Here is a 26,491-nt window from a genome sequence, read left to right on the forward strand (position 1 = left end):
GCAAGTCTCTGTCTCAAAAAAAAAAAAAGGGAAATTGCTGATTTGCCTGCTTCGTGGTTAATTTTTGATCAAGTTTTCTAAGTGTTTGATGTGAGCTTGGGAAAACAGCGTTCTCCCGCTGCAGGGAACAGTGTTCTATGCACGTCTATTAAATCTTGCTTTTCACTGCGCTGTCTCAATCTTCCAAAAAAGCTTTACTCTTCGTCTACTTAACCCAGCAATCACTAAGCGAGGCGGATTTGTCATTGTTTCTTGTGTGTAGTTTTGTCAATTTCTGCTGTACGTATCAAGGCTTTTTTATCAGGTAGAAGGAAGTTTAGGATTCTTGTATCTTCCTAGGAAATGAGCCCTTTTAAAATTATAATGACTCTCTTTATCCCTAATATTTTTCTTTAATATCCTATTTTATCTTATATTAACATAACTACTGCAGCTTTCTTTCAGATTATTTTCTGGTGTATCTTTTCTTATCCTTTGACTTTGGTCTTTTCTCTATCCTTGTTTTAGGCATGTTCCCTGTTAACAGAGTTGTTTTTGAAATCCAATTTGACAACTTGTTTTTGAACTGACAAGTTTAGTCAAGCTATACTTAACGATTATAGATATATTTAGATTTATTTCTACCATATTAGGCTGAATTTTCTACTTGTCTGATTTCTGTTTTGTTTTTCTCCTTGTCTTCTTTGGGGATTTAAGTATTTTTACTTTTCCTTTTCTTCTCCACTGCTTTGGAAGTTACATACTATATTATTTTAGTGGTTATTCTTGAAATACTGGCATGCATACTAAGACAGGAAGTCTAACAGTATGTCTTCCAAACAATTAGGGACTCTAACTTTTCTCCCTTCCTTCCTTTCTTTCAAGAAAATGGTTTTACTTTCATACGATGCTATCACTGTAAGAAATGTTACAAGCCGGGAACTCTGCCACCCCTCTCAGCTCAGACACCACTGTTGTTCAGTACACTGTGTCCTCATAGGGTCGCTGACAGGTTCCTTGAAACTGCAACCTTCTGTGAAGCGACTACAGGAGGTCCTGGAATAACATCATTTCCTTCAAAACTGTCTCATTATAAAGTTGATGAGGAAAAAAAAACTGGTTTCACTACACATCGTTTCACGTAAAGTTGTAGTTTCCAAGAACCTATCGATGATATAAAGTGAGGATTTCCAGTATTTTAATCTTTCTTGAATTATTTTCTAATACAACAAATTAGCTTCCCCTGAAGCGTTTACAGTCTTTTCTTTGTACCTGCTCTCCTGGTATTTCATAAGTGGGTGGGTCTTGTCATCATTAACTGTGCTGGGCACACAGCATGCCCCTTCCATCTGTAGATGCCTTTTAACTTTGTGTTAAGTTTTTTGACTCTAATCAAATATTGTGAAAGAACCATTTTTGGAAAGTAGGAGGAAGGTGTAAGAGAGCTCTATCTTCATCTACTATTGCAGGAAGTCAACAGATGAGATAAAGGATGCTAATTTAAAATATTGAGGTAAATTCCAGAAGAAATAGCTAAAAGAACTAAAAATGGTCATCTATTAGGGCGATCATTGCTACCTGTTTGTTATAGTTACATGATTTTTTTTTTTTTTCTGAGATCTAGTCTTGCTCTGTCACACAGGCTGGAGCGCAGTGACGCCATCTCGTGGTGTGCGTGCCACCATGCCTGGCTAATTTTTGTATTTTTAGTGGAGACGGGGTTTCACCATGTTGCCCAGGCTGGTCTAGAACCCCTGACCTCAAGTGATCTGCCCACCTTAGCCTCCCAAACATGTTGGGATTACAAGCGTGAGCCACATCTGGCCATGCTTACATGATTTTACAATGTACAACACTGATAACATTTGGGGAAGAAAAAAATCTCAGGCACTATTCCACATCACCCCTGGCTGGCACCTGCATCCCTCAAAATCTACTATCTGAGTTTTTGCTCTTGGTTTCAACTTCTGTTTCTTTTTTTGAAACTCCTTATTACTTTGTCAGTGTGCTAAGGGATTCAAATAACTCCCGTTCCTGATGTTCTGCACATCATGAAACTGAGGCTTCCTGGAGAATCTTCCTCTCTGGTTTTCGAGTCAAACACCAGAGCCCTATAAACGGTGCTCTTCCCACTCACAGAAGGTCCAACTCTCAACATTCAGCACGGACAGGGTCCCAGCCTGGGCTGGTCCCTCACAGCCGCACAGAAGACCAGCTGCCATGCCAGGAGGCAGGATTCACCTCAGGGCAGTTGTAGCCTCTCAATGACAGAGAACGCAGGGAAAGTTCACTTCTGGGTTTTATCTTTTATGAAAATTCACATTTTGCTTCTTTCAGGAAGAACTTCCAGTCTTAATCCTTTCATTTTGTAATGACCTCACCGGAACACCATAAACATTCAAAAGCTGAAAATACCACAAGTGAAATTTCAACCAAAAGCCTCTTTCCTTGACTGTGCAGCTAAGGATCCCTAAGTACACAGCCCTGAACAGCACAGGACAAAGCTGGTTTTTGCTGAGCTCATGTCCATTGTTAAGGGTGGGCAGGGGGAGTGCTGATTTAAGATGTAAAATGTGTGATCTTTATTCCCCCATGACCCCTACCACTGTCATCTGCTGACTCTACGGTCCCTTTTACAGGGCATGAAGGAAACAATTACATGAAAAGAATTCATGTTCCCCCGATCTTAAAGTCTCAGGACAGAGAATGAAAAGCTTATGTAAAATGGTGGACCAGGCTAGGCATGACGGCTCACGCTTATAATGCCAGCACTTTTGGAGGCCAAGGCAGGCAGATTATCTGAGGTCAGAAGTTCAAGACCAGATTATCTGGCCAACATGGTGAAACTCCATCTCTACTAAAAATACAAAAATTAGCAGGGCATAATGGCGCATGCCTGTAATCCCAGCTACTCAGGAGGCTGAGGCAGAGGTTGCAGTGAGCTGAGACCACACCACTGCACTCCAGCCTGGGTGACAGAGCAAGACTCTGTCTCAAAAAAATAAAAAATAAAAATAAAAATAAATAAAATGGTGGGCAGGGTGACATAAGACAATAAATCCAAGAGGAAAGCAACTGACAACATGTTATTCGTGGCAAAGTATAAAACGGCTGTGAGACACAAGACAGCCAATGGAGGTGCCACCTTCCTTCAGAGCAGAAACTGCTGCCTCTGTGCCCATGCTGATTCCCAAAATCTGCAGAGTAAGCTTTCCATTCATTCAAACATAAAAATACTACACTCAAATCAAAGTGAAACTTTACCATACAATCATTGGTATTAGGACACAAGATGTTCCACGATTACAAGGAGGAGATACCACCAGTACCTGCCTCCCAGGAGCTAAGGAAAGGGAGGCAGCAATGGGAAAGGGGTGGAGGGACAGACCTGGGGCGCCCTGACTGGACCCTATTCGGGGCAAGGTACACACGAAGGAAACAACGGCACTGCTACTGGGGGTGGTGGGAGGTGACGCAGCCATGGACCAAAAATCAGCGGCAGGATGCTGACACGCTCTGGAGCAGGGCACTGACTATGTGGGGTCTGCTTCTATCATTTTCTCTATTTTTTTGGTGCATGTTCTGAATATTTCACAAGAAAACATTGGGGAAAACACACACATACACTTATCCTCAAGGGAGGATGTGGGGTACAAATGCTAAGCGTCCGGATGTCATACTCACCCCAGAGGACACACAGCTGAGGTGTACCAAGAGAAGAGGTACTGGCAGTCGGCAGTCTCGTGACTGAACTCAGGGATCCCGTCCTCCACCAGAGGGTCACAGTGGAAGAAGATGGTGGAAGAAACAGACTTGGTCTTATCCTTTCCGCATTTAGAGGAAGAGGCAAACACGACATCAAGATCGCCGTCTGTCAAACAGGAAGGGCACACGCGGCATGTCACCATCAATTTTCACGAGCAGACTGAGCTTAGCTCCTTATGGTCTAAAAAGTTTGCAAAGACTTAAAATCAGGCAGAAGTGACTTCACCCCATGTCCCACATCCACTCTGTTCACAGCTTACGAGGCCACTCGACGCACATTGATAGAGCCCTGCCCTTACTCAGTGTGCACTGAAGAATTTTTGTTTTGTTTTGACCACGTGTATTTATTGATGGACTGAAGATACAATTTTAATGGAACAATAAGGCACAACTGTGGATTAAAACAGTCTGCTGTACAGCCAAAAGAAGGGAAAAGCTGTAATTTTAATTATGCAAATGTGCAAATCAAGGAGCCTCTGAAGTATCTAACAGATCAGTATCAGATATTCTTCTCTTTCTATATAATTCCTGTATTACATCACTCGATCACAAAGTCCAACTGATACTTCATAAAGAATTCCTCATTCATTTATATTTGAGCCATCCAGTCTGGCTACTCCCATTCTCCACCCTTTTCCATCGCTTTGCAGTGGTATTTTTAAACAATCCCCTTCCTAAAGACTGATGTACACATCTCCAATAGTTTTCCAAAGCAAGGAAACAAGCAAGCAAGCAATGAGTCAAGAAAGTCAGCCAACGACAGATATGTGAAAGAACAGACTCGCAGAGACATACATTAGGATGGCAACAGCCTGAACCACTGAAGTCTAAACTAAGCTAACTTTGGCAAGAAAAGTTGCTGTGACTTGCTCAAAGACTTGGAATGCCACCTTAAGTTGTGCTACTAGTGCCAGACCTCTTGTTTCTAAGGGATCAACAGTGGTCTACACAAGGAGCTGGGAAACCAATGTAACCAGGGAGCTAATGACACAACAGTCAATGCTTTGGACTTGTATTAGGAGCAGACTATGGCTTCCAGCATTAACATCTGACAAATGTAAAATTCATAAAGAATTTTGTGCAAAACTTCAAGACACAGAGAACAATCTTTAAATATTTTGGACTGGGATAAGTTAGGCACTTCCGTAACACTAATCTTTCTAACTTGGAAACATCAAGTGAAAAGCATTCCAGTGCACAAAACACTGATGCATAAACCATGCAGCAGAGGTGTGAATGCAGGAGGCTTTACAGGGTGCGCAGCCTCCTTGTTCAAAGGGCCATGAGGAAGTCCCCAAGCGTATTGTCAGAGCAGCCGTTCTGGTCGTAATGGTGTCTCAAGACTAAGCAAACCTGCAGGCATATTGCTACTTTTTTTTTTTTTTTTTGGAGACCGAGTCTCGCTCTGTCACCCAGGCTGGAGTGCAGCGGCACAATCTGGGCTCACTGCAAGCTCTGCCTCCCAGGTTCACGCCATTCTCCTGCCTCAGCCTCCCGAGTAGCTGGGATTACAGGCGCCCGCCACCTCGCCCGGCTAGTTTTTTGTATTCTTTTTAGTAGAGACGGGGTTTCACTGGGTTAGCCAGGATGGTCTCGATCTCCTCACCTCGTGATCTGCCCGTCTTGGCCTCCCAAAGTGCTGGGATTACAGACTTGAGCCACCGTGCCCGGCCTATTGCTACTTTTTGAATAGTCAACACTGCACTAACAAGAGACGCTACACGGGTACAAAGTTGAGAATCAGAGGCCAGAAGTAGAGTGATGTGGACAAGTAACCCAGAAGACTTGATTCCACACCTCTCTCCAAGGCCACCTTTCACGAATATCTCCACCCAGCAGCCCTCTGATGACGGAGCACAGTGCACAGGATGATCTCATACTCCTGACAGAAGTGTTGGTTACCAAAAGGCTCCTGGAGAGGCAACATCCCAGAGGCCCATTTAATAACGAGGGTAGATAAAAACTGCCAGACCACTGAACTATCATGCCAAGTCAGAAATACAATACCAGGCATAGCTTGGGGTGCCAAGTAGAACAGAGGAGATTCTGAGGCTTCACGAAAAGTAGAAAGACTGCATGACTAGGTGAACAGTATGTTGAATGTACACCTAAGTGGGAAGCAAAGGACATACAAAAAGGATGGAGAAGCATGCCGGTAGAGGGAAGGCAGCAGGTGTAGCCTATATCCAGTGAAAGAATTTTGCTGGCCTGTTCCTCGGCATGATTTCCTATCTTACTTTCTCAGACTGGATGGATGTGTGGCTTTCAACAGCAGAACAGAGGAAGACAATATTTATAAGTGAAGAACTGGTGAATAGATACTGAGCAGAAATAGACTGGGTGTACCATTCTGTAATGCCCTGTTTATAGACCAAAGGCAGGTTTGTGCTGACAGAACATATTTGGGGTTGTCATGCAACAGCAGTAGTACTTCGGGAGAAACGGAATGATGGGGTACAGGTAGGGCTGGTGGACAGAAGGACTGTCAAGTTCCAGTTCTTAAATACTAGACCGCAAGGAACAGTTTGCTGTCTGTCCTTTAGTGAAGAAATCGGATGCTCCATTTTCTGTTCTACAACCACCTTCTCCAAAATCTTAGCAAAGTCTGTGATAAATATATAGCACTGTCCCCATGCTGATCAGCCTCCTGAATGGTCCTGTCTGCGATGCTGCCCAGCTGCTCATCGGAGATATGTACTCGGACCATCATGCACAGCACCTTTAATAGTTCATCACGGGAGATCTTGTTTTCTTTATCCAAATCATATAGTCGAAAAGCAAAGCGCAGTTTGTTGCTTCGGCTGTTGAATGGTTCAGGTCCGTTCACATCTTTGCTCTTTTCATTATCCTCAATGGTTGGGAAATGAGCCAAAGTTTGCAGGAATCCACGGAAGTTTACCTGGTCCTCTCCCTCTGGAAAGAAGGCATTGATGATCCAGTTCCCCACTGAGTTGATGGTAAGTTCTGGAACACCCTGGAAAACGTCTTGTTCTCTCCTTTGTCCAGGTTGCCGAACCGGCTGCACAGGTGAGTGATTTGACTGTGGGAAAGGCCAGCCTCCTTCTTGATCTCCTCAAGCTCTTCGTTGCGCAGTAAGGTGGAGGCCTGAGACCCCACCACTGTGCCAGGAGCTCCTCCAGGAGCAATGGTGCCAGAAGCAACGGTGATAGGAGGGAAGGCAAGAATTTAACCTTGCCCAAAAAGAGGACTGGCCTTGGTCCTTGGCTAATGATACGGAGCAGGGGCTGGCCATGCAGTACCTGAGCAATCAACTGACCAGTCCTGCTCATGTCAGAGCCCCGGGAAAAACTCTGCACACCAAGGCTCGGGAGAGCACCTCCGACTGGCGATACTCCATGTGCACTGACTGCCACACGTGGGTGCTGGGAACACAACACATCTGATTCCACGGGAGAGCTGGTGGGAACTCTGCATTCGATTCCCTCCTGGACTCTGCCCTGTGTGCATCTTGGTTGATTTTAACCTATATCCTTTTGCTGCAGTAAATCGTAACTATGAGCGTAACTGCTTCCAGGGAGCTCTGTGAGTCACGGTGAAAGGGTGAATCTGAAGTTGGCTTGGGAACCGTTCAGTGTGCTGTTGGTGTCAGAAGTGAGGAACCCTTGTGTGGACTCCTTGCATGAACTCTGCTGCTCCCAACCTTTGTCACCGGCTCAAAATCTTTGTGGCTGGCGCTGTTGGGTGCCAGGAAGGCAGAGGCGAGAGTGCAGGGTATGAGACGGACGTGTCCACACACAGATGGGGACCAGAGACAGGCAGTGCAGGGGAGGGCCCCCCACTCTCGCTTTGGAGTAGCTGAAGCAGGGGCTGCCGAATGCACTGTTCTGCATGGCTGGTGTGGGAAAGCAAATCGCCCAGCAGCTCCACGTCCTGAGGAGAGACAGCTGCTGCCCCCCGAAGGAATGGCAATCCTCAGGAAGAGGCAGACATTTCATTTCTTCATGAAAGATGAAAAGAGGTCTTAAAACTAAAGCTACTCTCTGGGGCTGGTGAATGAAGAAAGTGAAAAGGTCTGAAAGGGATTTTATTTATCAAGAATGACTAAATGCGCATGCACAAGCACTCTGAAAGTCGGTGATCCTCAAAGGTCTGCTAGACATACCCTTTGTGAACATGGAAGTTCTTATGTGGAACCAGACAAGTGGCCAGTGCTGCGCAGTGGAGCCTGAAGACTCCTGCAGACACACCAGGCGGCGTCATCCTGAGAAGGTGGGCCTTCCCAGGAGGGGCACTGGAGGTAGGTTTGGATGGATGAGGAAGGTGGACCGAGGCATTCCAGCACCAAGAGCAGCACGTGTAAACCCACCAGGTTACAGGGTGACTTTGGGAGCTGGTGACTAAACTGATAGCTGAGGCATGTGTGGGAGCAGCAGCTTGCAAGGCTGCCCTGGTATGCGAAGCCTCTCCGACATCTTCAAGCTGTGTCAGAGAGAGCCTGGACTTTCCTTCTCTGCATGATAGGGCTCCCTGAAGGCTTTTGAAACAACCTTAAACAATTCTTCCTTCCTTCCTTTAATCAACATTTACTGAGCACTGGGAAAGAGGACAGCAAGAGAAGGCAAAACCTGTGACATGCAACATCTGATTCTGAATGACTGGAGGATTCACTGAAGCGTGAGGAAGCAGAGAACAGAGGAACACCGAGTGCTTGCTCTGAGCTGTGGAATTCTGCAAGCGAATGAGGCTGATCAACTTTCCCATCATCAACCCGCCCAGAAAGCAGAACATTCACTTTCACAGTTCTATTCAGGGGCCACAGGTACTATGAGATGCACCGGGGCGCTGTCTACGATCTGTGACCAGGAGCAGCGACGCTGACCCATCAGCGTCGCTGATGGAGGCAGCACTCTCCATCAGGTGCTGCCGTCATGGAGATGCGCTCAGCACCAGGGCACGGGGCACCCACTTCTTCTCGGTGATGCGCTCAGCACCAGGGCACGGGGCACCCGCTCCTTCTTCTCGGTGATAATGCGCTCAGCACAGGACGGCGGCGACCGCTCCTTTCGGGATGGCGCTCGGCACCAGGCCGGGGACGCTCCTTTCGGGGATGCAGTCGGACCAGGAGGGGCACCGTCCTTTCTGGGGATGCGCTCGGCAAGGCACGGGCACCCGCTCTTTCGGGGATGCGCTCGCACAGGGACGGGGACCCCCCCGCTTCCTTCTGGGATGCGCTCGGCACGGGCAGTGACCGCCCTTCCCGGGGTGGTCGGACAGGGCACGGGGGCCCCCCGCTTTCTCGGGGATGCGCTCGCACCGGGCACGGGCACCGCTCTTCTCGGGGATGCGTCGGCACAGGGCACGGGGCCCGCTCTTCTCGGGATGCGCTCGGGCACCAGGGCACGGGGACCCGTCCTTTCTCGGCTGTTGTTATCTCCAGCTCTTTGACATCAGAGCAGGCTGGGGTTTTCTTTAAACACGCTTGATTTTTTTTTTAAGAGTTATTACATCCACACACAGTTCAAAAATCAAATTATGAAACGTATATAGTTAAGACTAGCTGTTCAAAACAAAAGCAGCCTTTCAGGATTATTTGAGGGAACAAGGGGCAACACCCTTATTAGTGCCAGTATAAAACCTTCCTTCACACCCTGGACTGTGCCCTCCGTGCGTCCTGGTTGATTTTAACCTACACCCTAACACTTAGGACAGCTTCCTTTCATCCTTCTTACAAATATAAAATCTCTTACCTTCTCAAATATTATTTGGCATTCCAAAATAAGGAAGTGTCATGGCTAAAACCAAATCAAAGGTAATTCTGACTGTGCCCCGCTCAGCCTCCACCTGACCTCAGAACCACTGGATCAGACCAGGTTTTCGTTTTTTTGTACATTTATTTTTTAACTAAGACAATTTACCTACAGTGAAATGCTCAGGTCTGACATGTGTCGTTCGATTCATTTTGACAAAATTCGTAACAAGCAAGGAATTAGACCATGGTTTTTGTTTTAAAAGGGGTCTGCGATTTCAATCGAAGGGAGTTAGTTGAAAATGTTAACCCCCTTCCTCGGAGGAAGTTCACATGGACCCTGTGTGGGTAGCCGCGGATTACCTTGAAGGTAGTACTTGGTCTTGTCAGAGGTGCCGACTTTCCGGCTGAAGTGCTGATCGTCGGGCTTCACCTGGCAGATGTTGGCTCCAGAGCACGCCGGGTTTCTGGAGCTCGTGATGGAGGAAAGCTGGATCTCATACAGGTAGTTGTCCCCATTGGTCCTTATGTCCCCAGAGGCTCTGAACAGCCTGAAGAGACAGAAAAGACCAGAGTGACGTGGAAGTCCTTCAAGAAGGCATTCATGACATAAACCCTCAGTCCTCAGAATCACTGCAGGGCTCCAGGACGCTTCCTTTCCTGCGCTAGGGCAGCATGTCTGTGACCCCACAGAGATTCTGAGGACACCAGTTTCCATCTCAAGAGGCTCTCCCCAGCCAGTTCTGCCCTCTGAGGGCTAATCCACCTTCCTCAGGTGCTGTGTCCAGCACCACATGGCCCTCGCCCTATCTGTGCACCTCGGCCACCGGCCCCCCAGAGCAGCCCCAGTACCACTGCTGAGAAACTTATTTTCTAAACACTGGTAAGTCCACAAGATTCCTGCTTAAACATGTCAGAAGGCTTCGGCCTCAACCCGAGCTTATCATGAAGTGAGGGAGGAGGGGGGGGGTTTATTTTTACACTCACGAGAATTCACCATCTTTGGTGTTAAAACTTAATGGTTGAGTAATGCTTTTCCTCAGTTTAAGCAAAAGATGACGACGACTCCAGCAACAGTAACTAAAACACAGACCTATTTATCCTGCAGCGCTCCCCGAAAGGGAGAGAGCTGCATTGCTGGTTTAATTTTGAACACATTTCACAGCTCAAAAGGAAAACGTTTTACTTACTTAAAATAAATATCTCCGAGGCTGAAGCTCTTGCCATTTATAGGGTTGGTGATGGTCCCATTCACCATCTGCACCTCCTGAGGCTTCACGGCGCAGGCAGCCCGGGAGTCCCAGCTGAAGTAGTAAGTGCAGCTGTCGACATCAAACCTAGGAGGAGGGAAGCACAGACTACAGTCACCTCCCCAGCCAGACACGAGGGAAGACTGCAAAACAATGAACACCGCGCAGCTCCTCAAGCAGCTCACTGGCTTTCAGTCAAGGTGCTGCAAGACTTGGGCTGCGTCCCGAGGCCCCCACTCCCCGGGCTGCGCAGGCCTATGCAGAACTTCCTGACTCAACGCTGACAGCAGCTCGGAGCAAGGATGGTTATTTCACTCACTTCTTTTCATCACCACAATGATAGGGAAGATGACTGTGGTGCGCACATCAGTAATGTGACAAAACATGCAGGCATTCAATATAAATTCTTTAAAATTTGTAAACCACGTAACATTGAAAACCTGGAAAAATTTGCTCCTAGATTTTTAGATTTTTAGGCTTCTCGGACTCATACATTCCTAAATCCTTTGGCAATTTCTGAGTCTCCCCTTTTCCAAACTGAACGTCTGGAAGGAATCAGTTCTGTTCACAAACAGCAGCTCACGTGCACCCTCTGTTGGCCAAGCTCTCCCTGGCACCAGATGCAATGTGGCCTGGAAAACCTGAACTTAATCCAAGCACATCCCAGGTCCAGATGCAGGTCCCAGCTGCTGACGGTACCAGCCAGGCTGCTTGGACACCTTGGGTGAGACAAATCAATGCCCCTTTGTTCCTACCATGACATTCAAAGGTGGAGGCCAGTTAAATACTGCTCAGCCAGTGCTAAACCTAGTTCAAGAGACAAGCTAGCCCAGAGAAGTTGCACTGGTCTTGTAACAGTGTCTCAGCACTGTATCCGGGGGTCTACCCTGCCTGGAGCAGCCCTGCCCAATACAGCACAATCAATGGCTCTGGCCCTGACCTCCTAACACTCAGCCAAAACCTGCCCGTGAAAACCCCCAGGAGGAATTCCTCCAGTGCGCTCACTGCGCAGGCCCGCTCTGAGCCCCCAGCCTCCTGACCTCTTGAACGCAGGTCTGCCCACCGTCTTTGTACAGGTCAATTCCATCACGGAGGAGGCGGTCTTATTTCCACCACACGGATAACCTCTGGAGTACGTGACAACTACCTTGTCACCTGAAACACACAAACGATTGAACTACATTATTTCTAGCACATTATAAAAAGCCTCAGGCAGGCACAGCGGCTCATGCCTGTCAATTCCAACACTCTGGGAAGCCAAGGCGGACAGATCACTTGAGATCAGGAGTTCGAGACCAGCCTGACCAACATGGTGAAACCCCATAAATACAAAAATTATTCGGGCACGGTGGCAGGTGCCTGTAATCCCAGTGACTCGGGAGGCTGAGGCAGGAGAATCGCTTGAACTCAGGGGGCAGAGGTTACAGTGAGCCAAGATCGAGACAGCGTCACTGCACTCCAGCCCAGGCAACGAGAGCAAAACTCCATCTCAAAAACAAAAACAAAAAAACAAACAAACGAAGCTTCAAAGTTGGGAGTAAAAATCTGGTTTAAAGGCCAGGAAAAAATAAAGTTTTGGCTCCCTAAAGGTTTATCAACCTGTTCTTGCATTCTCATGCTCAGGGGTGGCCACCTGGCCCATCGCACAATTGCCACAGCCCAAGTCCTGGGGTCAAACCCAAACCCTCCTACTCCCGCACTTTGTGGCCCTGGGTTGCTAAGCTTCTGAGCCTCAAGGGCCTTCCCTGCAGAACAGGACACTGTCCAAAGTGGGCTAGTCTCAGGCATGTATAGAAAGCGCCCAACAAACTCATGTGAACGGGGGACCCCGGGTAATAGCAGCCTTCATGATTGCTCTGACTGTGTAAAATTTCTGTATCCTATTAGGTGCTTTCCTGACAGGTACCCTCAGGTGAGCCTCCCAATAATAAGAGAGCAGGGAATGGAAAAAGTGAAAAGCCAGAAACAGAGACCAACTGTGGTTTTCTAGGGTCTTCTAGCTTTAAGTCAAGCACTGTCTGCTTTTAAAAGTGACCCGTTAAAAGAAAAGCCTGAACCCTCGAACCTGCAGGGTCTGAGAGAAAAGCGAGTATATGCTTTAAGCTGCAAGTATCACTGCGGCAGCGTGGCCGCCAGGTTCCAACTCTCAAGCCACCGCCAAGAGGCTGCTCGTGGCTGCCCAGGGGGCTGTTCTGGGAACGGTCCAGGCCCAGCCTGGCTGCATGGACAGACGATGTCTCCAGGGCATGGCGCGGGGCATCCAGGGGAAGCATGTGCCTTCCACCCTGATCACACACACACAGATTCTTCCAGGCAGGGGCACGTGGTGGAGGTAACATGGGCACAGCGCCCACTCCCGAGTGTTTTCCACAGGACACAGGCCGAGGTGCTGGGGCCTGCAGGATGGTGAGGTGGGAGGTGGGACTCTAGGCTCTCAGCCCTGCCCCAAATTCAAAGCTGCTCCAGCTGAATTTGTTTTAAATACTGGGCTTCTGCGTAAAATTTTGGAAGAAAGAATTCCACTATTTTCCAGAAAATTTTTAAAACTTCTGGCATATGGGATCAAACAAGCAAAGACTTCAGTAGTGTAAACAGCCCACACCGATTGGGCAGGAGGCTCAACCTCCCCTGCCTCGGGGGCCCAGTCTGTGAAACGGATGACAACACTGCCCCACGGAGCGCATGGGGATTAAACATACATTAAGCGCAGCTGCTTGAGACAGGTAGAAACAAAAAGTCTACCTCCCACCCCCACAGGGGTCCATTCCCGAAGTGGACAGTGGGGGCACCGTGGTTGTCCTTAGATGCTGTCTTGTTGGCGCCAAAGATTAAGAGCTCACTTGGTGCGTCAGACACCAGATGACTTCTCGTTCCAGTCAGCAGGTGCTCAGGATGCCAAATGCCAGCCCCAGGAGAAAGCAAGAGCTCTTCCCACCTGGCGAGGCCTGACTTGCAAAATGGTGCTCCCCAAATGGAGGTGGCCTGCAGGTCACCGCTGAGAAGTCAGATGATCTAGTTCCATGTCACTCCCTGTGTTCACTACTCTCTTGTGCTCCTTCTGCCTCATGCTTTTAGTGAAGCCTTAAGTGTTTTAGTGATTTCAGTTGGCTGACATTGGGGAAAGACTGGTCGAATACCCATATGTACTGCAACATGACAGGGCAAAAAGCAACCCTCCACTACCTTCCCTCCTTCTCCCTTCTGGGGCAGTGTGGGAGTGGCAGCAATAACTGACCTCCAAAGCGGTTAAGAACCTCCCGGGGAGGGCGGGTCTCAGGCTGGTGGTCTGGGCGCCACTGCCTGTATGGCAGCTCTCCCTCCACTACCAACCTGCAGAGTCTGCCTGTGATTTTTATCAAAGGTGACAGTAGTTTTCTCGGAATTCTCTTTCTCCATCTCAACATCTCAAGCCAATCTGAAGTAGTCCTGTAGCTGAATCAGGACAACTCAGGAAACCCCACTCCAGCCTAAGAGGCAAAGGTGAATATTTTCCTTTACTGGTCCCTCCAACAAACCCTAATTGCTCTTAAGCTAAGAAACCTCTATTTTCCGCCTTTAAATAATGAAAGAAAACATTTTTCACTCACCAACCAACTACAAGATCAATTTCCCATTAAAAAGCATCGTTATTATTTTCAAAATTGTTAAGACATTTTACCAAGATGTAGCCCTGAACTACCTGCACCAAGTCCTCATGCAATCGTCTGGCCTGCCTCAACAAACACGTGTGTCTATGTCAGTTTAGGCACTTGATCTACAGCTAGAACATAAACTTCAGAGGAACTGAACATTCTGAGACCTCCCCCTGGATAGACGCACTTTCCCGAGAGAGCCGAACCCCTCTAAACACACAGACTGGGACCTGCAATCTCACATAATACAAAACGGCACTTATTTTAATGTTCCAGGAGAGCCAAAATGCCTGTGAGACAGTGACAGGCAATCACATCTGGAGGTTTCCACCAAAGCATATGCTCACTCTCCTTGCTATGCTGAGAACACCCTCACCTTCCCGGTTCAGATGCCGCTCCTTGAACCAAGGACCAGGACCCACAGGCCTTACCTATGACATCCAGCTTCTGCGTGTGAACAAGTCCCAGGACCTGGACGTCACCAGTTGTGCTCCTTCTGCAAATGCTGGCCCTTTCAGAGCAGCCCAGGGGCCCTTTATATATTTTCTGGCACAGATTTATATAGTACCTAGAAAACGACACAAAGGGGCAAGAAACAGGCAAGGAAGTGACGTCTCTGCCTTTGACACAGGAGGGCTCTTCGCTTTACTTTCAGAGAAAGGTTCTGATTACTAAGGGCTCCGTTCCATCACTGAATGTAGCACTAAGATAGCTTTTCCAATTAAAAAAATAGGACAAAAGGAAGTCATCACTGAAGAAGGGAGCTTACCAACCAGGCACACTCGGAGTGGAATATCCACGCCTGCGGTCACGCTGAACACAGCGTGGCGTGGTAGAAAGAAGGGCTCTGGGGCTGGGAGAGGCAGTGGCTGGGATCCTAGCAAGTTTCCCACCTTACTTAGAGCCACTTAAACCCTCCAAGCCCATGCCCCTGCTCCTCGGTGATGCCTTGCCAGGAGCACCTGGCAAGAGGGCGCTCCCCACACAGAGTGGTCAGGACCATGGGCTGACCCCAGCCAGCAAAGCCTAAGGAGCTCCTGCCAAAGACCCAAGAAAACCGACACACCTCTCATAACCTGAGCTATACACAAATGCAAATTGAGCCCGGCCTAACTCAGTCAGGCCAGGTTCTTCCAGTTCCAGAGGCTCCGTTTCCGGTCACCAAAGCTCCTACCCCCACTCTGACCTCAGAATCACCCTCTGTGCCAGGTCTGACACTGCGGGCTGCTTCCAGGAGCAGCCACAGCTCAACCGCCATCAGCCTCACATGGGCGTGGTATTCCCATCTTTAGAACCCCAAGAGCCAACCATCATCAAGCAGTCTGACACTCATCGGCTGAGGGTGTAGTGCTGCGGGTGGATGGGAAGGCACTCACGAGACTCCGTCGTGGACCAGGGACCAGGACCCGGTGAGAGAGGAGAGCAGCCGCAGGTCATAGGTTTTGTGTTTCTGGATGAATTTGCACTCCATCTTCTTTGGAGGGCAAACAACTTTTGTTTTCCATTCAAATGTCACATCACACCCACGCACTTCACTGAAGACCTGTGGCCTCCCAATGTCCTCGTCTTCATCACACTTAAATATGATGCTGGATGTCCGGTGGCTGTTTGCTGGGGAGCAGAGGCGGGAGAACGTCAGACCAAGGCCTGCACCAGGGCACGTTCCCGCACGTCTTCCCCACGCTGCCTCAGGAGCACCTGCAGACTCCATCCACCATCTGGCAACGCCCCACGTGCTGCCCTGGCCACATCTCATGTTGATTCACTCATGTGTATCCTGACTCCAAACAGATCCAGCTCCTTGGCACAGCCTTTCATCATACTTCTTAGTAACCCCACAGCCCTAGGTAATTCCTCAGATAGCTGTTCAATATTTGACCAGTCTACTAATCACCAAAAAATTAAGACAGCCGGGCCCAATGGCTCATGCCTGTAATCCCAGCACTCTGGGAGGCCGAGGCAGTGGATCACGAGGTCAGCAGTTCGAGACCAGCCTGACCACAATGGTGAAATCCCATCTCTACCAAAAATACAAAAAAATTAGCTGGGCAAGGTGGCGGGCGCCTGTAATCCCAGCTACTTGGGAGGCTGAGGCAGGAGAATCACTTGACCTGGGCAACAAAAGCAAAACTCCATCTCAAAAAAAAAAAAAATTAAGATAATAATACAATACCTACAAGTACTTGAAAACACAAGTGTGATTCAGAAAATAGGGAATAATGTTTTGTCAAAATAAGCCTCAAAACAAAGCTATAGTAATCTTTTGTAAATTTAACACCTTTGGTTCCTTAATACATCCCATTATGGTCCCTGGACATTTATGAAAATTAGTAATTTTTCATGCATTTCTCTCATCTCACGGTCCGCAGACACAAGTCACAGCAGTTGGCTCCTCTCATGAACCTTCCTGAGCACCACAGGGGCAAGGTGCTGAGTGTGGCTCACCAAGAAACCCCGCCCCACATGTGGGCTGCCACACGGCAGAAAGTCAATCAATGAGTCGCCTGGTTTACCAGAATTCTCACTAGCTTCAGAATCCTGAAGACCCATGGCAGACATTCATTTTGCTGAGGCATAATTTGAACCACCAGGGCTAAAACCTGGTATGTGGACACAAGGCCCTCTGGCTAGTGCGTGGGCCTAGCCAGCCACCCAGCACAGCATTTCAGGGCAGCTCTACTGCGGTCTGTAGATACGGTTACCCAGCAATCTCACAGAGCAATTCAAGTGTTTCTCTGTGGGAAACAGCCCGAGTAAGAAAATATTTTATGCAAGGGAATTCCTGCCACTGACTGGGGCATCCACAAAGGTCAGTGCGAATTGAGCCTTGAGAGTATCAAGGCCCCAGGCCATGTGGGGATGCAGAGCCTTCCTACTCACAGTGTCTGCAGAAGCCCCACTCATGATCTCTGTCGTAGTCCGCAGTTGTGCTACACCACAGCTTTGCCCTGCTCTCTATGATACACTCCTCGTAGCTCTTCCCATTGAACGTGAAGGGGAAGACACAGGGGATGCCTTCATCAGTTTCTAGAAAGAAGAAGAACATCTGAATAATCCATATTACCAGTGTGGCAGCTGTGCCTCGCCAGGCACAGTCACCTAAGAATGCAGCAGCAGCCCCTAAGGAAGCTGCCCATCCTAAAGCACCTATGTGACAACCGGCATTCACCCACCAAAACTCACCAGGCAACTGAGAGAACACAGCGTGATTCACCCACCAGCGTTCACACCGGGGGTGTACAGAGGAACAGCTCACATTCACGGCCAAGGTTACAGCACTCATAGGACACTGGAGCTCCACTCCTCAGCTTCTTTCTGCTGCTATGTCTAATTTCTAGTTTACTATGAGCTTGAAGTTTACCTCATTGCAAATATTTACCTGGAGGGCAACGATCACCATTCACATAACTTAAAATGACAGCTTCATCCTGGTGCCGGTAATCCAGTTTCATTGACTGCAGTCGTCCAAAGGATGCCCCCTTGGTGCCCGAGAGCAGACAGACTCCTCCATCCTTACAGCCTCCTTGTTCTGGCCCGGCCGCAGCGGTGCACACCCCAACGCTGTAGGTGCGTGAGTCTCGAGTCACCTGGACAAACACCACGCGTGGCCGTCAGCAGGGTGGCAGCACCCAGGTCTCAAGGTGAAGACAGAACCATTACTGCAGCTGGTGCCGGAGGCAGGTTCATGCAGAAGAGCAGAGGCTCCTCTGTGTGCATCAGAGCCACGCAATCACCTTGGCCCTAGGTTTTCCCTGGGAGGCCTCCCCCAACCCCTAGGCCCAGCTTGCTTGCCCCTCCTGCTTCCTGGAGGGGGCCTCGGCCACCCCCCCGCAGCCGGCCACTGCTCTGGCTGTCGTCTCCAGTCACAGCCCAGTGGGAAGGGACCCAGCGGGGAGCCTCAGGCTCACCCCACCTCCCTCACCTGTGTAATAAGGCGTTGTGCAGGCCAAGGGAATGAATGAGCAGAGCTGACGCTGCACACTGAAGCGTGGACCTGACTCTCCTGGCCCACCCAGCGCCCAGAAGGCTCACACCTGCTGCACACCTGTCGGGAGGACCTGTACCCAGGCAGAGGGCTCCATCACAGGAGCCAGGGTGTTGGCACCTGGGCCCAAAACTCCAAGCTCATCACTTACCAGCCGCCATGCCACAGCAGGTGCTGGGGTTCCATACCCCAGTCCAGGCACTGGCATGGTAACGCCTAGATATCGAGGCTTAGGGAGCTAGGGGCCCCCAGGCACCAGCGACCATGACACCACATCAGTAAGACCAACAGCCCACAGACCTAGCATAGGCCGGGGCTCTGTGATGGCATGGAGGCACATGCCGAAGTGCCTCTCAATTCCAAGGCACCTCCTACCTCCCTCCACCCATAGCTGCCACAATCAGCAAACAACTGCCTTGATCATCTGTAGCCAGGTTGGAGGAATTAAGTCCCCATAGATTTCAGCCACCCAAGAGCTGGCCCTGCCCCCATGGATACCTTACATTCATGTCTCCAGGCTGCCCCACCTGCTCTCTGTCTGATACAAAGGGTCCCACTACCCACCTCATGAGGTTACCTGATCCTCAAAAAGCCTTAAGTGCAGAGCCATGAGGTACAATGCAAGTGTCAGCTGTGCTGAGTTGGCCACACAATCCAGGAACCTTCCTGAGACCTGGCATGCCCTACGACAGGCCCCAGATGCTGCCCAGTGGCCACACACACCCTCTCAGCTCACAGCTACCACATTATCCAGAACACTCCCGACAGCCTCAAGGCACCTGGCCCCTGGTACACCTGCGCCAGCACGCCCAGTGTGAACACGTTACCTTAAAGGTGCTCGTGGAAAGGCTGGACAAGTTGAAGCTGTAGAGGAGCTGCTCATCCGTCAGGGCACAGCCCTCCGTCCTCACTTCATCAGGACAGACGATTGGAGTCTCCCATTCGAACACAAAGTCGCACTCGCTGGTCCTTAACAGCTTAGGCGTTCCCTATCGCCAGGAAGAGCATGGGTCTTAAAAACCCCATGGCATAGGGATAGATAGCAGTGACACACCATGCCCCTACAGGGGCTGTGCGTAACCCATAGCGGCCTCTCAGAGGGAAGGGATGCTGGACAACAGCAGCTGAAAGACCCAAGGCCATCTTCAAGGCACAGACATCACCCCGCCCTTGTCCCCCACATATCCCGGGAGCTCCCTGGCTGAATCCAGGTCTTGTCTTCTACTTAGAGAGAAAGCCTCAACGTTCTGTGCTACAGGTTCAAAGGAAGAAAGGGGGAGGACTTAAATGTCACAAGAGAGGTCTGTGAAACTGACACTCTGCCTCGCAAGTGCTCCAATCCACTGTCTCTAGACACGGGAGACATTTATTCAAGGGGCAAAATGCCACATGACCAGATATTCCATAGGCCAAGTATCCTTGAATCACTTTATTTATTGCCTCCCTCATTCAACAGCAACAAAAAAAAGATGAGGCAACTCTCAGGAATTCCATTTGTAATTAATGTTAAGCATCTTTTTCCCTATGAGTCAGTGGTAAAAGTACTTCCATTGAAAATGAAAACTGCTGGGGAGGAAAATCTTCTAAAATCTTTCTGGGACACCAGAAGACACATTCAGCATAAGATGCCTCATTTCTAAAATCAAGTAAACACTAATCACTCTCAATGTGCAGCTGCTGAGAATTAACTAAAATCGCATTAGCTAATTTGATTTGTCAAGTTGGCAGCAGTGTCAAAGCAAGGCATAGTTCCACACTCTTTAGCTGGTGGTGTGAGATAACAGAGCATCACTCATGATGAGGCAGGTCTTAGAAGTGAAGACTGTCCTTTAAAGAATGAAGAACTTAAAGCAGAAGCCCCCCTCAAGGCACAGTCCACGTCGCCCCATGCTGTGTGCGTCTACAGAGGCATACAGACACCCCTATATAAATATACAGATACGCTTACAAACAGATGCAATGGGTGGACTGAATACAGCTCTGCCTTTCCTTACTAACTAGGACTGTCATTACACTCTAGTAAGATTCACAAACAGGGACACATCCAAGGGCTTTGAGGTGCTCTGGGCCCCTATGGAGCAGCCCCAAACAGCAGGACTGTTTTCTTCTCCTTCTCAAATACTGTCTCTCCTACTGGTCAGATGGCTGCCAGGCCACTTTCTGTCACTGTCAGCACACCCAAGTCTAACCGTCCCTTTACAAACCTGCTCCAGGCCCAAACATCATTAGGATATCTTTATCAGAATTACAAGACACCCAACAGATCCTAATCCATCAACTGAACTCCTAGGGGTCAGACGAGCCTTGGAATCCATCATCTTTATTAGGATTTTAAGAGGCAATTCTCACACCCCCAGATCCTGTGATCAAGCGTATTCATACTTCTATAGCTAGACGTATCAATATCCACATTAGGTGGGACAAACCCACACCACGAATAGCCTCAGTCCATTCATGTCAAAGGAGCCCCAAGTTTTCAGAGCTTCACAGATTTCAGAAGCACAGACAAGAGGCTGCAGCGCTGTGTCCCTGGGGCAAAGAGCTGTTCCCCTGTGCAGCAGTTGGGACCTGGCTCTGCCCCTGCAGAGCTACTGAGTCCCTGTGGAATGGGGGCCGTAACCTACCAATTTATCTCACAGAGTAGCGGTCAAAAGAAAACATACTCAAAAACTCCTTATAACAATGCCCAACTCATTATAACGGAAGCTGGTATTCTTTTTTTAATGCACATAAAATGGAAGTCAATACCTCCTTATAAGTAAAAGGTGCCACTTTGTTGTAGTTATTCTGATTCCAGGGGTCTTTTGTTACTTGTGAACTTCTGGGCTATGTCCTGAATGACTACAGCTGCCCAAATGTCTTTCTGACTTCCCAGTTAGAATAAAATCAGTAATTATTAAAGTAAAAACAAAAGTTATGACACTTTTATGCATCAGCAGTCAAAGCTGAATGTCATTTCCACACTTGTGTTCTATGTTTTTAAATTACAGCAAGCTTCTATATGCTGTTAACTGCAGGGAGCTCACTCAGCCCTCAATCAGTGGTTTAAATTATTCAGACACACTACTAGCGTACCTTCTTATCCAAGGCAGTCATTTTGAATAAGGGTATCCCTGGACCTGATATGCACTTTCTGGTTGTCTAGCCTTGGCTCACTAATCCAGTCAAGCATCTAGATCGTCACAGGCCCACACTTACCATGCTCACGCCTCTCTTACAGTGAAACGCGATGAGCGAGGTGTAGTTGAAATGCTTGTCCGCTAAGCAAGGAGTACTGCTTTCAAAATTCAAGTAAATCTCATTCGCTACCAGATTGAGTATTGGTGGTCCCGCGACCCGGCCGATATCCTAAACAAAGAGCAAGGGCAAAGAGTATTTTAGGAAATTAGCCGTTCCCTAGGAGAGTGGAATTAAGAACTGATACAGAATTGCAAAAACCAGGCCTCACAGGTTCTGAGAATGAGCAGCATCTAAAGAAACTGGGTTTATACCAACTCCAGTTAGAAGGCTTGACAGATGCTATGTAACCTCCTTATGTCAGTGGTTATCGTTTTGATCCCAAGGTGAGTCCTAAGGTTGGTTCTATTGATAGGTATCTTCAATTTTCAAAGATCCTAAGCAATAGGAATCTCTCTCTCTAGTCACATCAAGGATACTACAGAGTCCTCCCATCACCTGCTGAGGGAAGGCCGGAACCTGAAAAACCTCCAAGGATGCTACACAGTCCTCCCACCGCCTGACAGGGGAAGGCCAGAACCTCCATGCTGACCTGCCACCCTCACTGCCCAGTGCTGCTCTGGGACTGCCCACTGACGTGGCCCAGCAGTACCCAATGGCTATGCCCTTGGGAGAGAGGACAGGTGGTGTTCGCTGTTCATTTTTATTGCTTAGCACAGCACCTGGCACACAGTGGCTGCCCAATAGATATTTTTGAGTGAATAAACAAATAAACAAAAGACCAATCTGAGTATTATGAGAAAAAAAACCTTTTTTTATTTTTAAAAAGTAAATAAAGGTGAATGGCCAGGAATGGTGGATGTGATGAATGTGTGTATGCGTGCGCGTGTGTGCACGTGGGTGTGAGTGTGTGTAAGCAGCCTCCCCATGATTTTGTTCTCAGCTACAGTGCTCTTCATTCACCACTGTGGGGCACGTTCAGACCATGTGGCACCACACCTTCTCCAGTCAAAGAACTTTCTACACCTTTTAACATTTGACAGCCGGTGGCCAGGCAGATCGGACCTCTAAGGAAATGATTCTCGATCGAGGATCCCCGGTCTGCGCTGTCAGAAAGGACACTACCAAAGAGCTTCCTGGGGAGACTCAGCTTGTCCAGGCCTCTGTCTCACACAGAGCTGGAGCTGTGCTAATTCACGCTGTGGCCGATCTCCTTACACACTCCTGACATCTCCCCATATCACTGCCACATATAATGTCCATCTTTTAAAGGGCATCCAGATATTTTACAATATATTTTACATCTTTAAAGCATAATAGATGATACAGATAGACATACAGATGGCTCGTGAGACACATTCAAGTATTAAAACATACCAAGGATTTGACAAAATATGAATATAACTCATGGAGACAATTTTTAAAGATCCAAATTTCCATTAAAACATGCTAGCAAGCCGGGCACTGTGGCTCACGCCTGTAATCCCAGCACTTTAGGAGGATCACTTAAGGCCAGGAGCCTGAGGCCAGCCTCGCTGGGCGACATAGCAATACTCCCATCTCTACAAAATAATTTTTTAATGCATAAAACCAAAGCTTTCAAGGCAAAATATTTAGCTATTAGCAAACGTACTCTTGCCCTTAATTATTAACTCCTCGCCCAAGAAACTGTTTGCATTTCACACGCGTTTTAACTGCAGAAGACAAGGCATTTCATACAAAGAAACCAGGCTAGGCCAATGTGCTTTCCTGTCACTTTACCTAAAAACTTCTTGATTTGGGTCAACCCTGAGGCTCACGACAGCTAGAGTCCCTACACACATATTCATGTTATCTCCCATGCTCAACCACTGGCTACCATCATCAGTTGATAGTTCAGTCTGCAAACCTTTAATCTTCCTGTAGTGGACCCGGAACACACATAGTTCCACTTACTTTCTCCATTTTCTTAAGCTTGAGCAACTCTCCACTTAAGGCAAGAAACAATGCAAAGATTATCACTAAAAGTCTTGCAAAAATTATCTCCACCCTTGGATTTGTCGTACTTACTATGGGGGGACCATCAATAGGAACTTTGCACACAGCGGCTCCAGCAGGACAAGGCACTCCATGCATGGGGTTTAGTGGCTGACAAATATTGATGTAGAAATCAGGGTTGGTATCGGAGGCGTCATCCTCACTCTCATCATAAGCCTCGTAACCACCCGTGCGATGAATGAGAGGAGACAAGTCAACAATAGAGCTTCCATTCCTCACGGAACATTCCGTCTGTTAAGTAGGAAAGACTGCTTTGAGTCTACAAAAAAATTTTCCTAATCACCACTAAGGTCATCCATACGAATTTAAAGCTGAATAACAACGACAAAAAAGAAAGGTGTCAAAACGCTTCATTACATAGCACTGGGCACTTCCAGTCAACTTTATTACTGGGGCGGTCAGGAGTGCACAGGTCAGCTGGCATCTATTAGTGGGCAAGTGAAGCTCATGAAGGGGCCTGGGTGCAGCTGGGCACTGGACATGCACTTCTCCCGTGCCCATCTGAAAACTCACCGCTTGCTCGCAGGCCAGCGGCGTGTGCCAGGAGAAGAAGAGAGTACATGTCTGCTTGTCCAGGGAGATAAGCATGGGCCTATTGGTTGGCCCGGCCTCAGGCCTGCACACGAAACTGATCACGCTCTTATAGCTCAGGCCGGATTTGGAGGGACAAGAGGACCCGTCCTTGTACACCAGCTGCAGGACCTGGTCCACGTATCTCAGCCTCTTGCTGGCCTTGCCCACGCTGATCCTGGTCTGTCCAAAGCAGGCCCCTGCATCACAAGGGAAAGGCAGAGAAAACACAATCACAGACTCAATGGCCAATTTTCTGATGAGAACTTTCTGCAAATCAGGACCATCAATTTCATAGCCAGCACTTGTAACTTCAAGTGTCCAATCTGGCTTTAACCATTGTTTTACATTGAATGTTCGTTCCATCACATGGCCATGTGTCCCCCACATGGGCTGACTGCTGCAGGAGACGAAAGCGTCTCAGCTTCCTGGCTCTGCTCATCCTTTTTGCCGTCGGCATGCAAAGAGGCCGAGGACAACCCCGGAGGACAGGAGAGTCAGACAACACACGAGAGAACACAGCACTCACCCACGCCAGGAGGGCAGTTTTCATTCTCCCCACAGATGCTCATGTAGACCAGCCCCTTCTCGCTGTAAGCAGCTGTGAATCCTGCCCTTCCACTTAAGGAGCTCAGATCAAACAGGTGTCCTGTAGGGTGGAAGAAGATGGGGACACAGTGACTTCAGGGAGCTCAGATTTGGGAGGCTTATCATTGGCGAGCTCATGTGCAGATTATGCCAGCACTGGGACTTCTGACTTCTCACCACGACCCCTGTCCTAAATCTTCTACCAACAGCCAGGCTGTATCATGAGACTGTCAGTCCCTTGATCCTTGAGATGTCCCATCTTTAGCTGAAAAGACCGTGGCTCACAGCACCCTCTGCTGGGCCATACCACAGCAGCCACTAAGATTCCCGTGGGCATGGGGAGAGGCTGCCAGCGCACTGAAAGGCAGCCAGCGGCCAGCTCTAGCCTGCCCTGGTGAGCCTGGAGCTGCTGGAGCTGACACTGTCAGTAACCCCAGCCAGGGGCACCTCTCACACCAGGAGAGTGACGGGGAGATGGATTCTCTGAGGGAACATTCTCGCCTCCACTGAAGGAGAGCCAGGAGAACACACAGCGGCCCATCCAGAGAAAGGCCAGACACACCTACACAGCACGACCCTCTGCCCAGGGCGCCTGGTGCCCATAGCTTCTCCTTAGGTCTCTCCCCTGATGAGCTGGGTTTGGTGAGGGCACCATCTCTCACCTGCGCTGGGGTTAGCAACTGGCACCACCTCTCACCTGTGCTGGGGTTGGTGACCTGGCAGTCGTCATGCTCGTTGTTCTGCACAGGACAGGCTGTGGCCGTGGGCCAGGCGAAGGTGTACTCACAGTCCTCCACGGCGCTGATGAACATGGGCCTGGAGTTCTACAACAAAGCACAGACAGGTCCTGAAGGGATCACGCAAAAATTCCACGTCTATCATGATTTCAACTTACGAGTGGAAGTTTCTCTGAAAAACTCCACAGCATGTGACATTTCTATCTCCATGTGCCTGTGGGATGAGGCGCAGATTGGGAAAAACAAGGGGTCAGAATGTGTCCTGAGCTGCCATCATGGGCTTCCCCCGCAGGTAAGTCAAACACCCAGAGGCAGCAACCCACTTAGGGGACCAGGAAGGTCCCTCAGGCTGAGGAACAGGACAGGAGTTGGGGACAGACGTGCAAAGAATGCTGGAAGGGCTACCGGGAGACACAAATGTGGAAATCACTGATAAAATTCTAAAAACCAAATCAGGTAAAATCCATTATCACAGTCAAAACAAAAAGATCCACCAAGAGAACTAGCCGATTCTACGCATCCTCCCACTGGCCCCAGCCAAGGCTTACGCTGCTCATCCCAAAACATTTCATGTCCACTGCAGAGCTGGCCTGATGAGTTCAGCAGCACCTTCCTTCCCAGGTAAACCCCGTGATTTCTGCTGGGCAACCTGATAAGCCACACTGCAGTCCAGCCTCCCAGGCCCTGGCACAGAGGCCTCCACACACCCTTCACCCTTCCCTCCCAGCCACCTGGATCCTAGGCACATGGGCCCCCACACAGCCCTCACCCTTCCCTCCCAGCCTCCTGGGTCCTGGGCACTGGGGTCCCCACACACCCCCCACCCTTCCCTCCCAGCCTCCTGGGTCCTGGGCACAGGGGTCCCCACACACCCCCCACCCTTCCCTCCCAGCCTCCCGGGTCCTGGCCACAGGGGTCCCCACACACCCCCCTCATCCTTCCCTCCCAGCCTCCCGGGTCCTGGCCACAGGGGTCCCCACACACCCCCCACCCTTCCCTCCCAGCCTCCTGGGTCCTGGGCACAGGGATCCCCACACACCCCCCACCCTTCCCTCCCAGCCTCC

At 49.1% G+C, this 26,491-nt stretch overlaps 1 protein-coding gene and 1 pseudogene across 2 annotated transcripts in view; both read right to left on the reverse strand.

Moving 5' to 3' along the window:
* IGF2R (insulin like growth factor 2 receptor) overlaps positions 1-26,491 on the reverse strand; it is a 138,567-nt gene that overhangs the window by 5,678 nt on the left and 106,398 nt on the right. For both annotated transcript variants that reach the window (XM_017853516.1, XM_017853517.1), the window contains 14 exons: positions 25,388-25,514; positions 24,632-24,751; positions 24,046-24,302; positions 23,545-23,763; positions 21,517-21,666; positions 19,146-19,307; positions 17,713-17,920; positions 17,214-17,360; positions 15,710-15,944; positions 14,765-14,901; positions 11,742-11,856; positions 10,642-10,788; positions 9,815-10,002; positions 3,664-3,850 (listed from right to left, as the gene is read on the reverse strand). In XM_017853516.1, the coding sequence (XP_017709005.1) occupies positions 3,664-3,850; positions 9,815-10,002; positions 10,642-10,788; positions 11,742-11,856; positions 14,765-14,901; positions 15,710-15,944; positions 17,214-17,360; positions 17,713-17,920; positions 19,146-19,307; positions 21,517-21,666; positions 23,545-23,763; positions 24,046-24,302; positions 24,632-24,751; positions 25,388-25,514 (2,399 nt within the window). The remainder of the gene's footprint in view (positions 1-3,663; positions 3,851-9,814; positions 10,003-10,641; positions 10,789-11,741; positions 11,857-14,764; positions 14,902-15,709; positions 15,945-17,213; positions 17,361-17,712; positions 17,921-19,145; positions 19,308-21,516; positions 21,667-23,544; positions 23,764-24,045; positions 24,303-24,631; positions 24,752-25,387; positions 25,515-26,491) is intronic.
* Positions 6,139-6,927, reverse strand: LOC108516166 (calcineurin B homologous protein 1 pseudogene; annotated as a pseudogene).

The sequence above is a fragment of the Rhinopithecus bieti genome, unplaced genomic scaffold (assembly GCF_001698545.2).
Source record: "Rhinopithecus bieti isolate Rb0 unplaced genomic scaffold, ASM169854v2 scaffold_37503, whole genome shotgun sequence".
In the NCBI taxonomy this organism is placed as follows: Eukaryota; Metazoa; Chordata; class Mammalia; order Primates; family Cercopithecidae; genus Rhinopithecus; species Rhinopithecus bieti.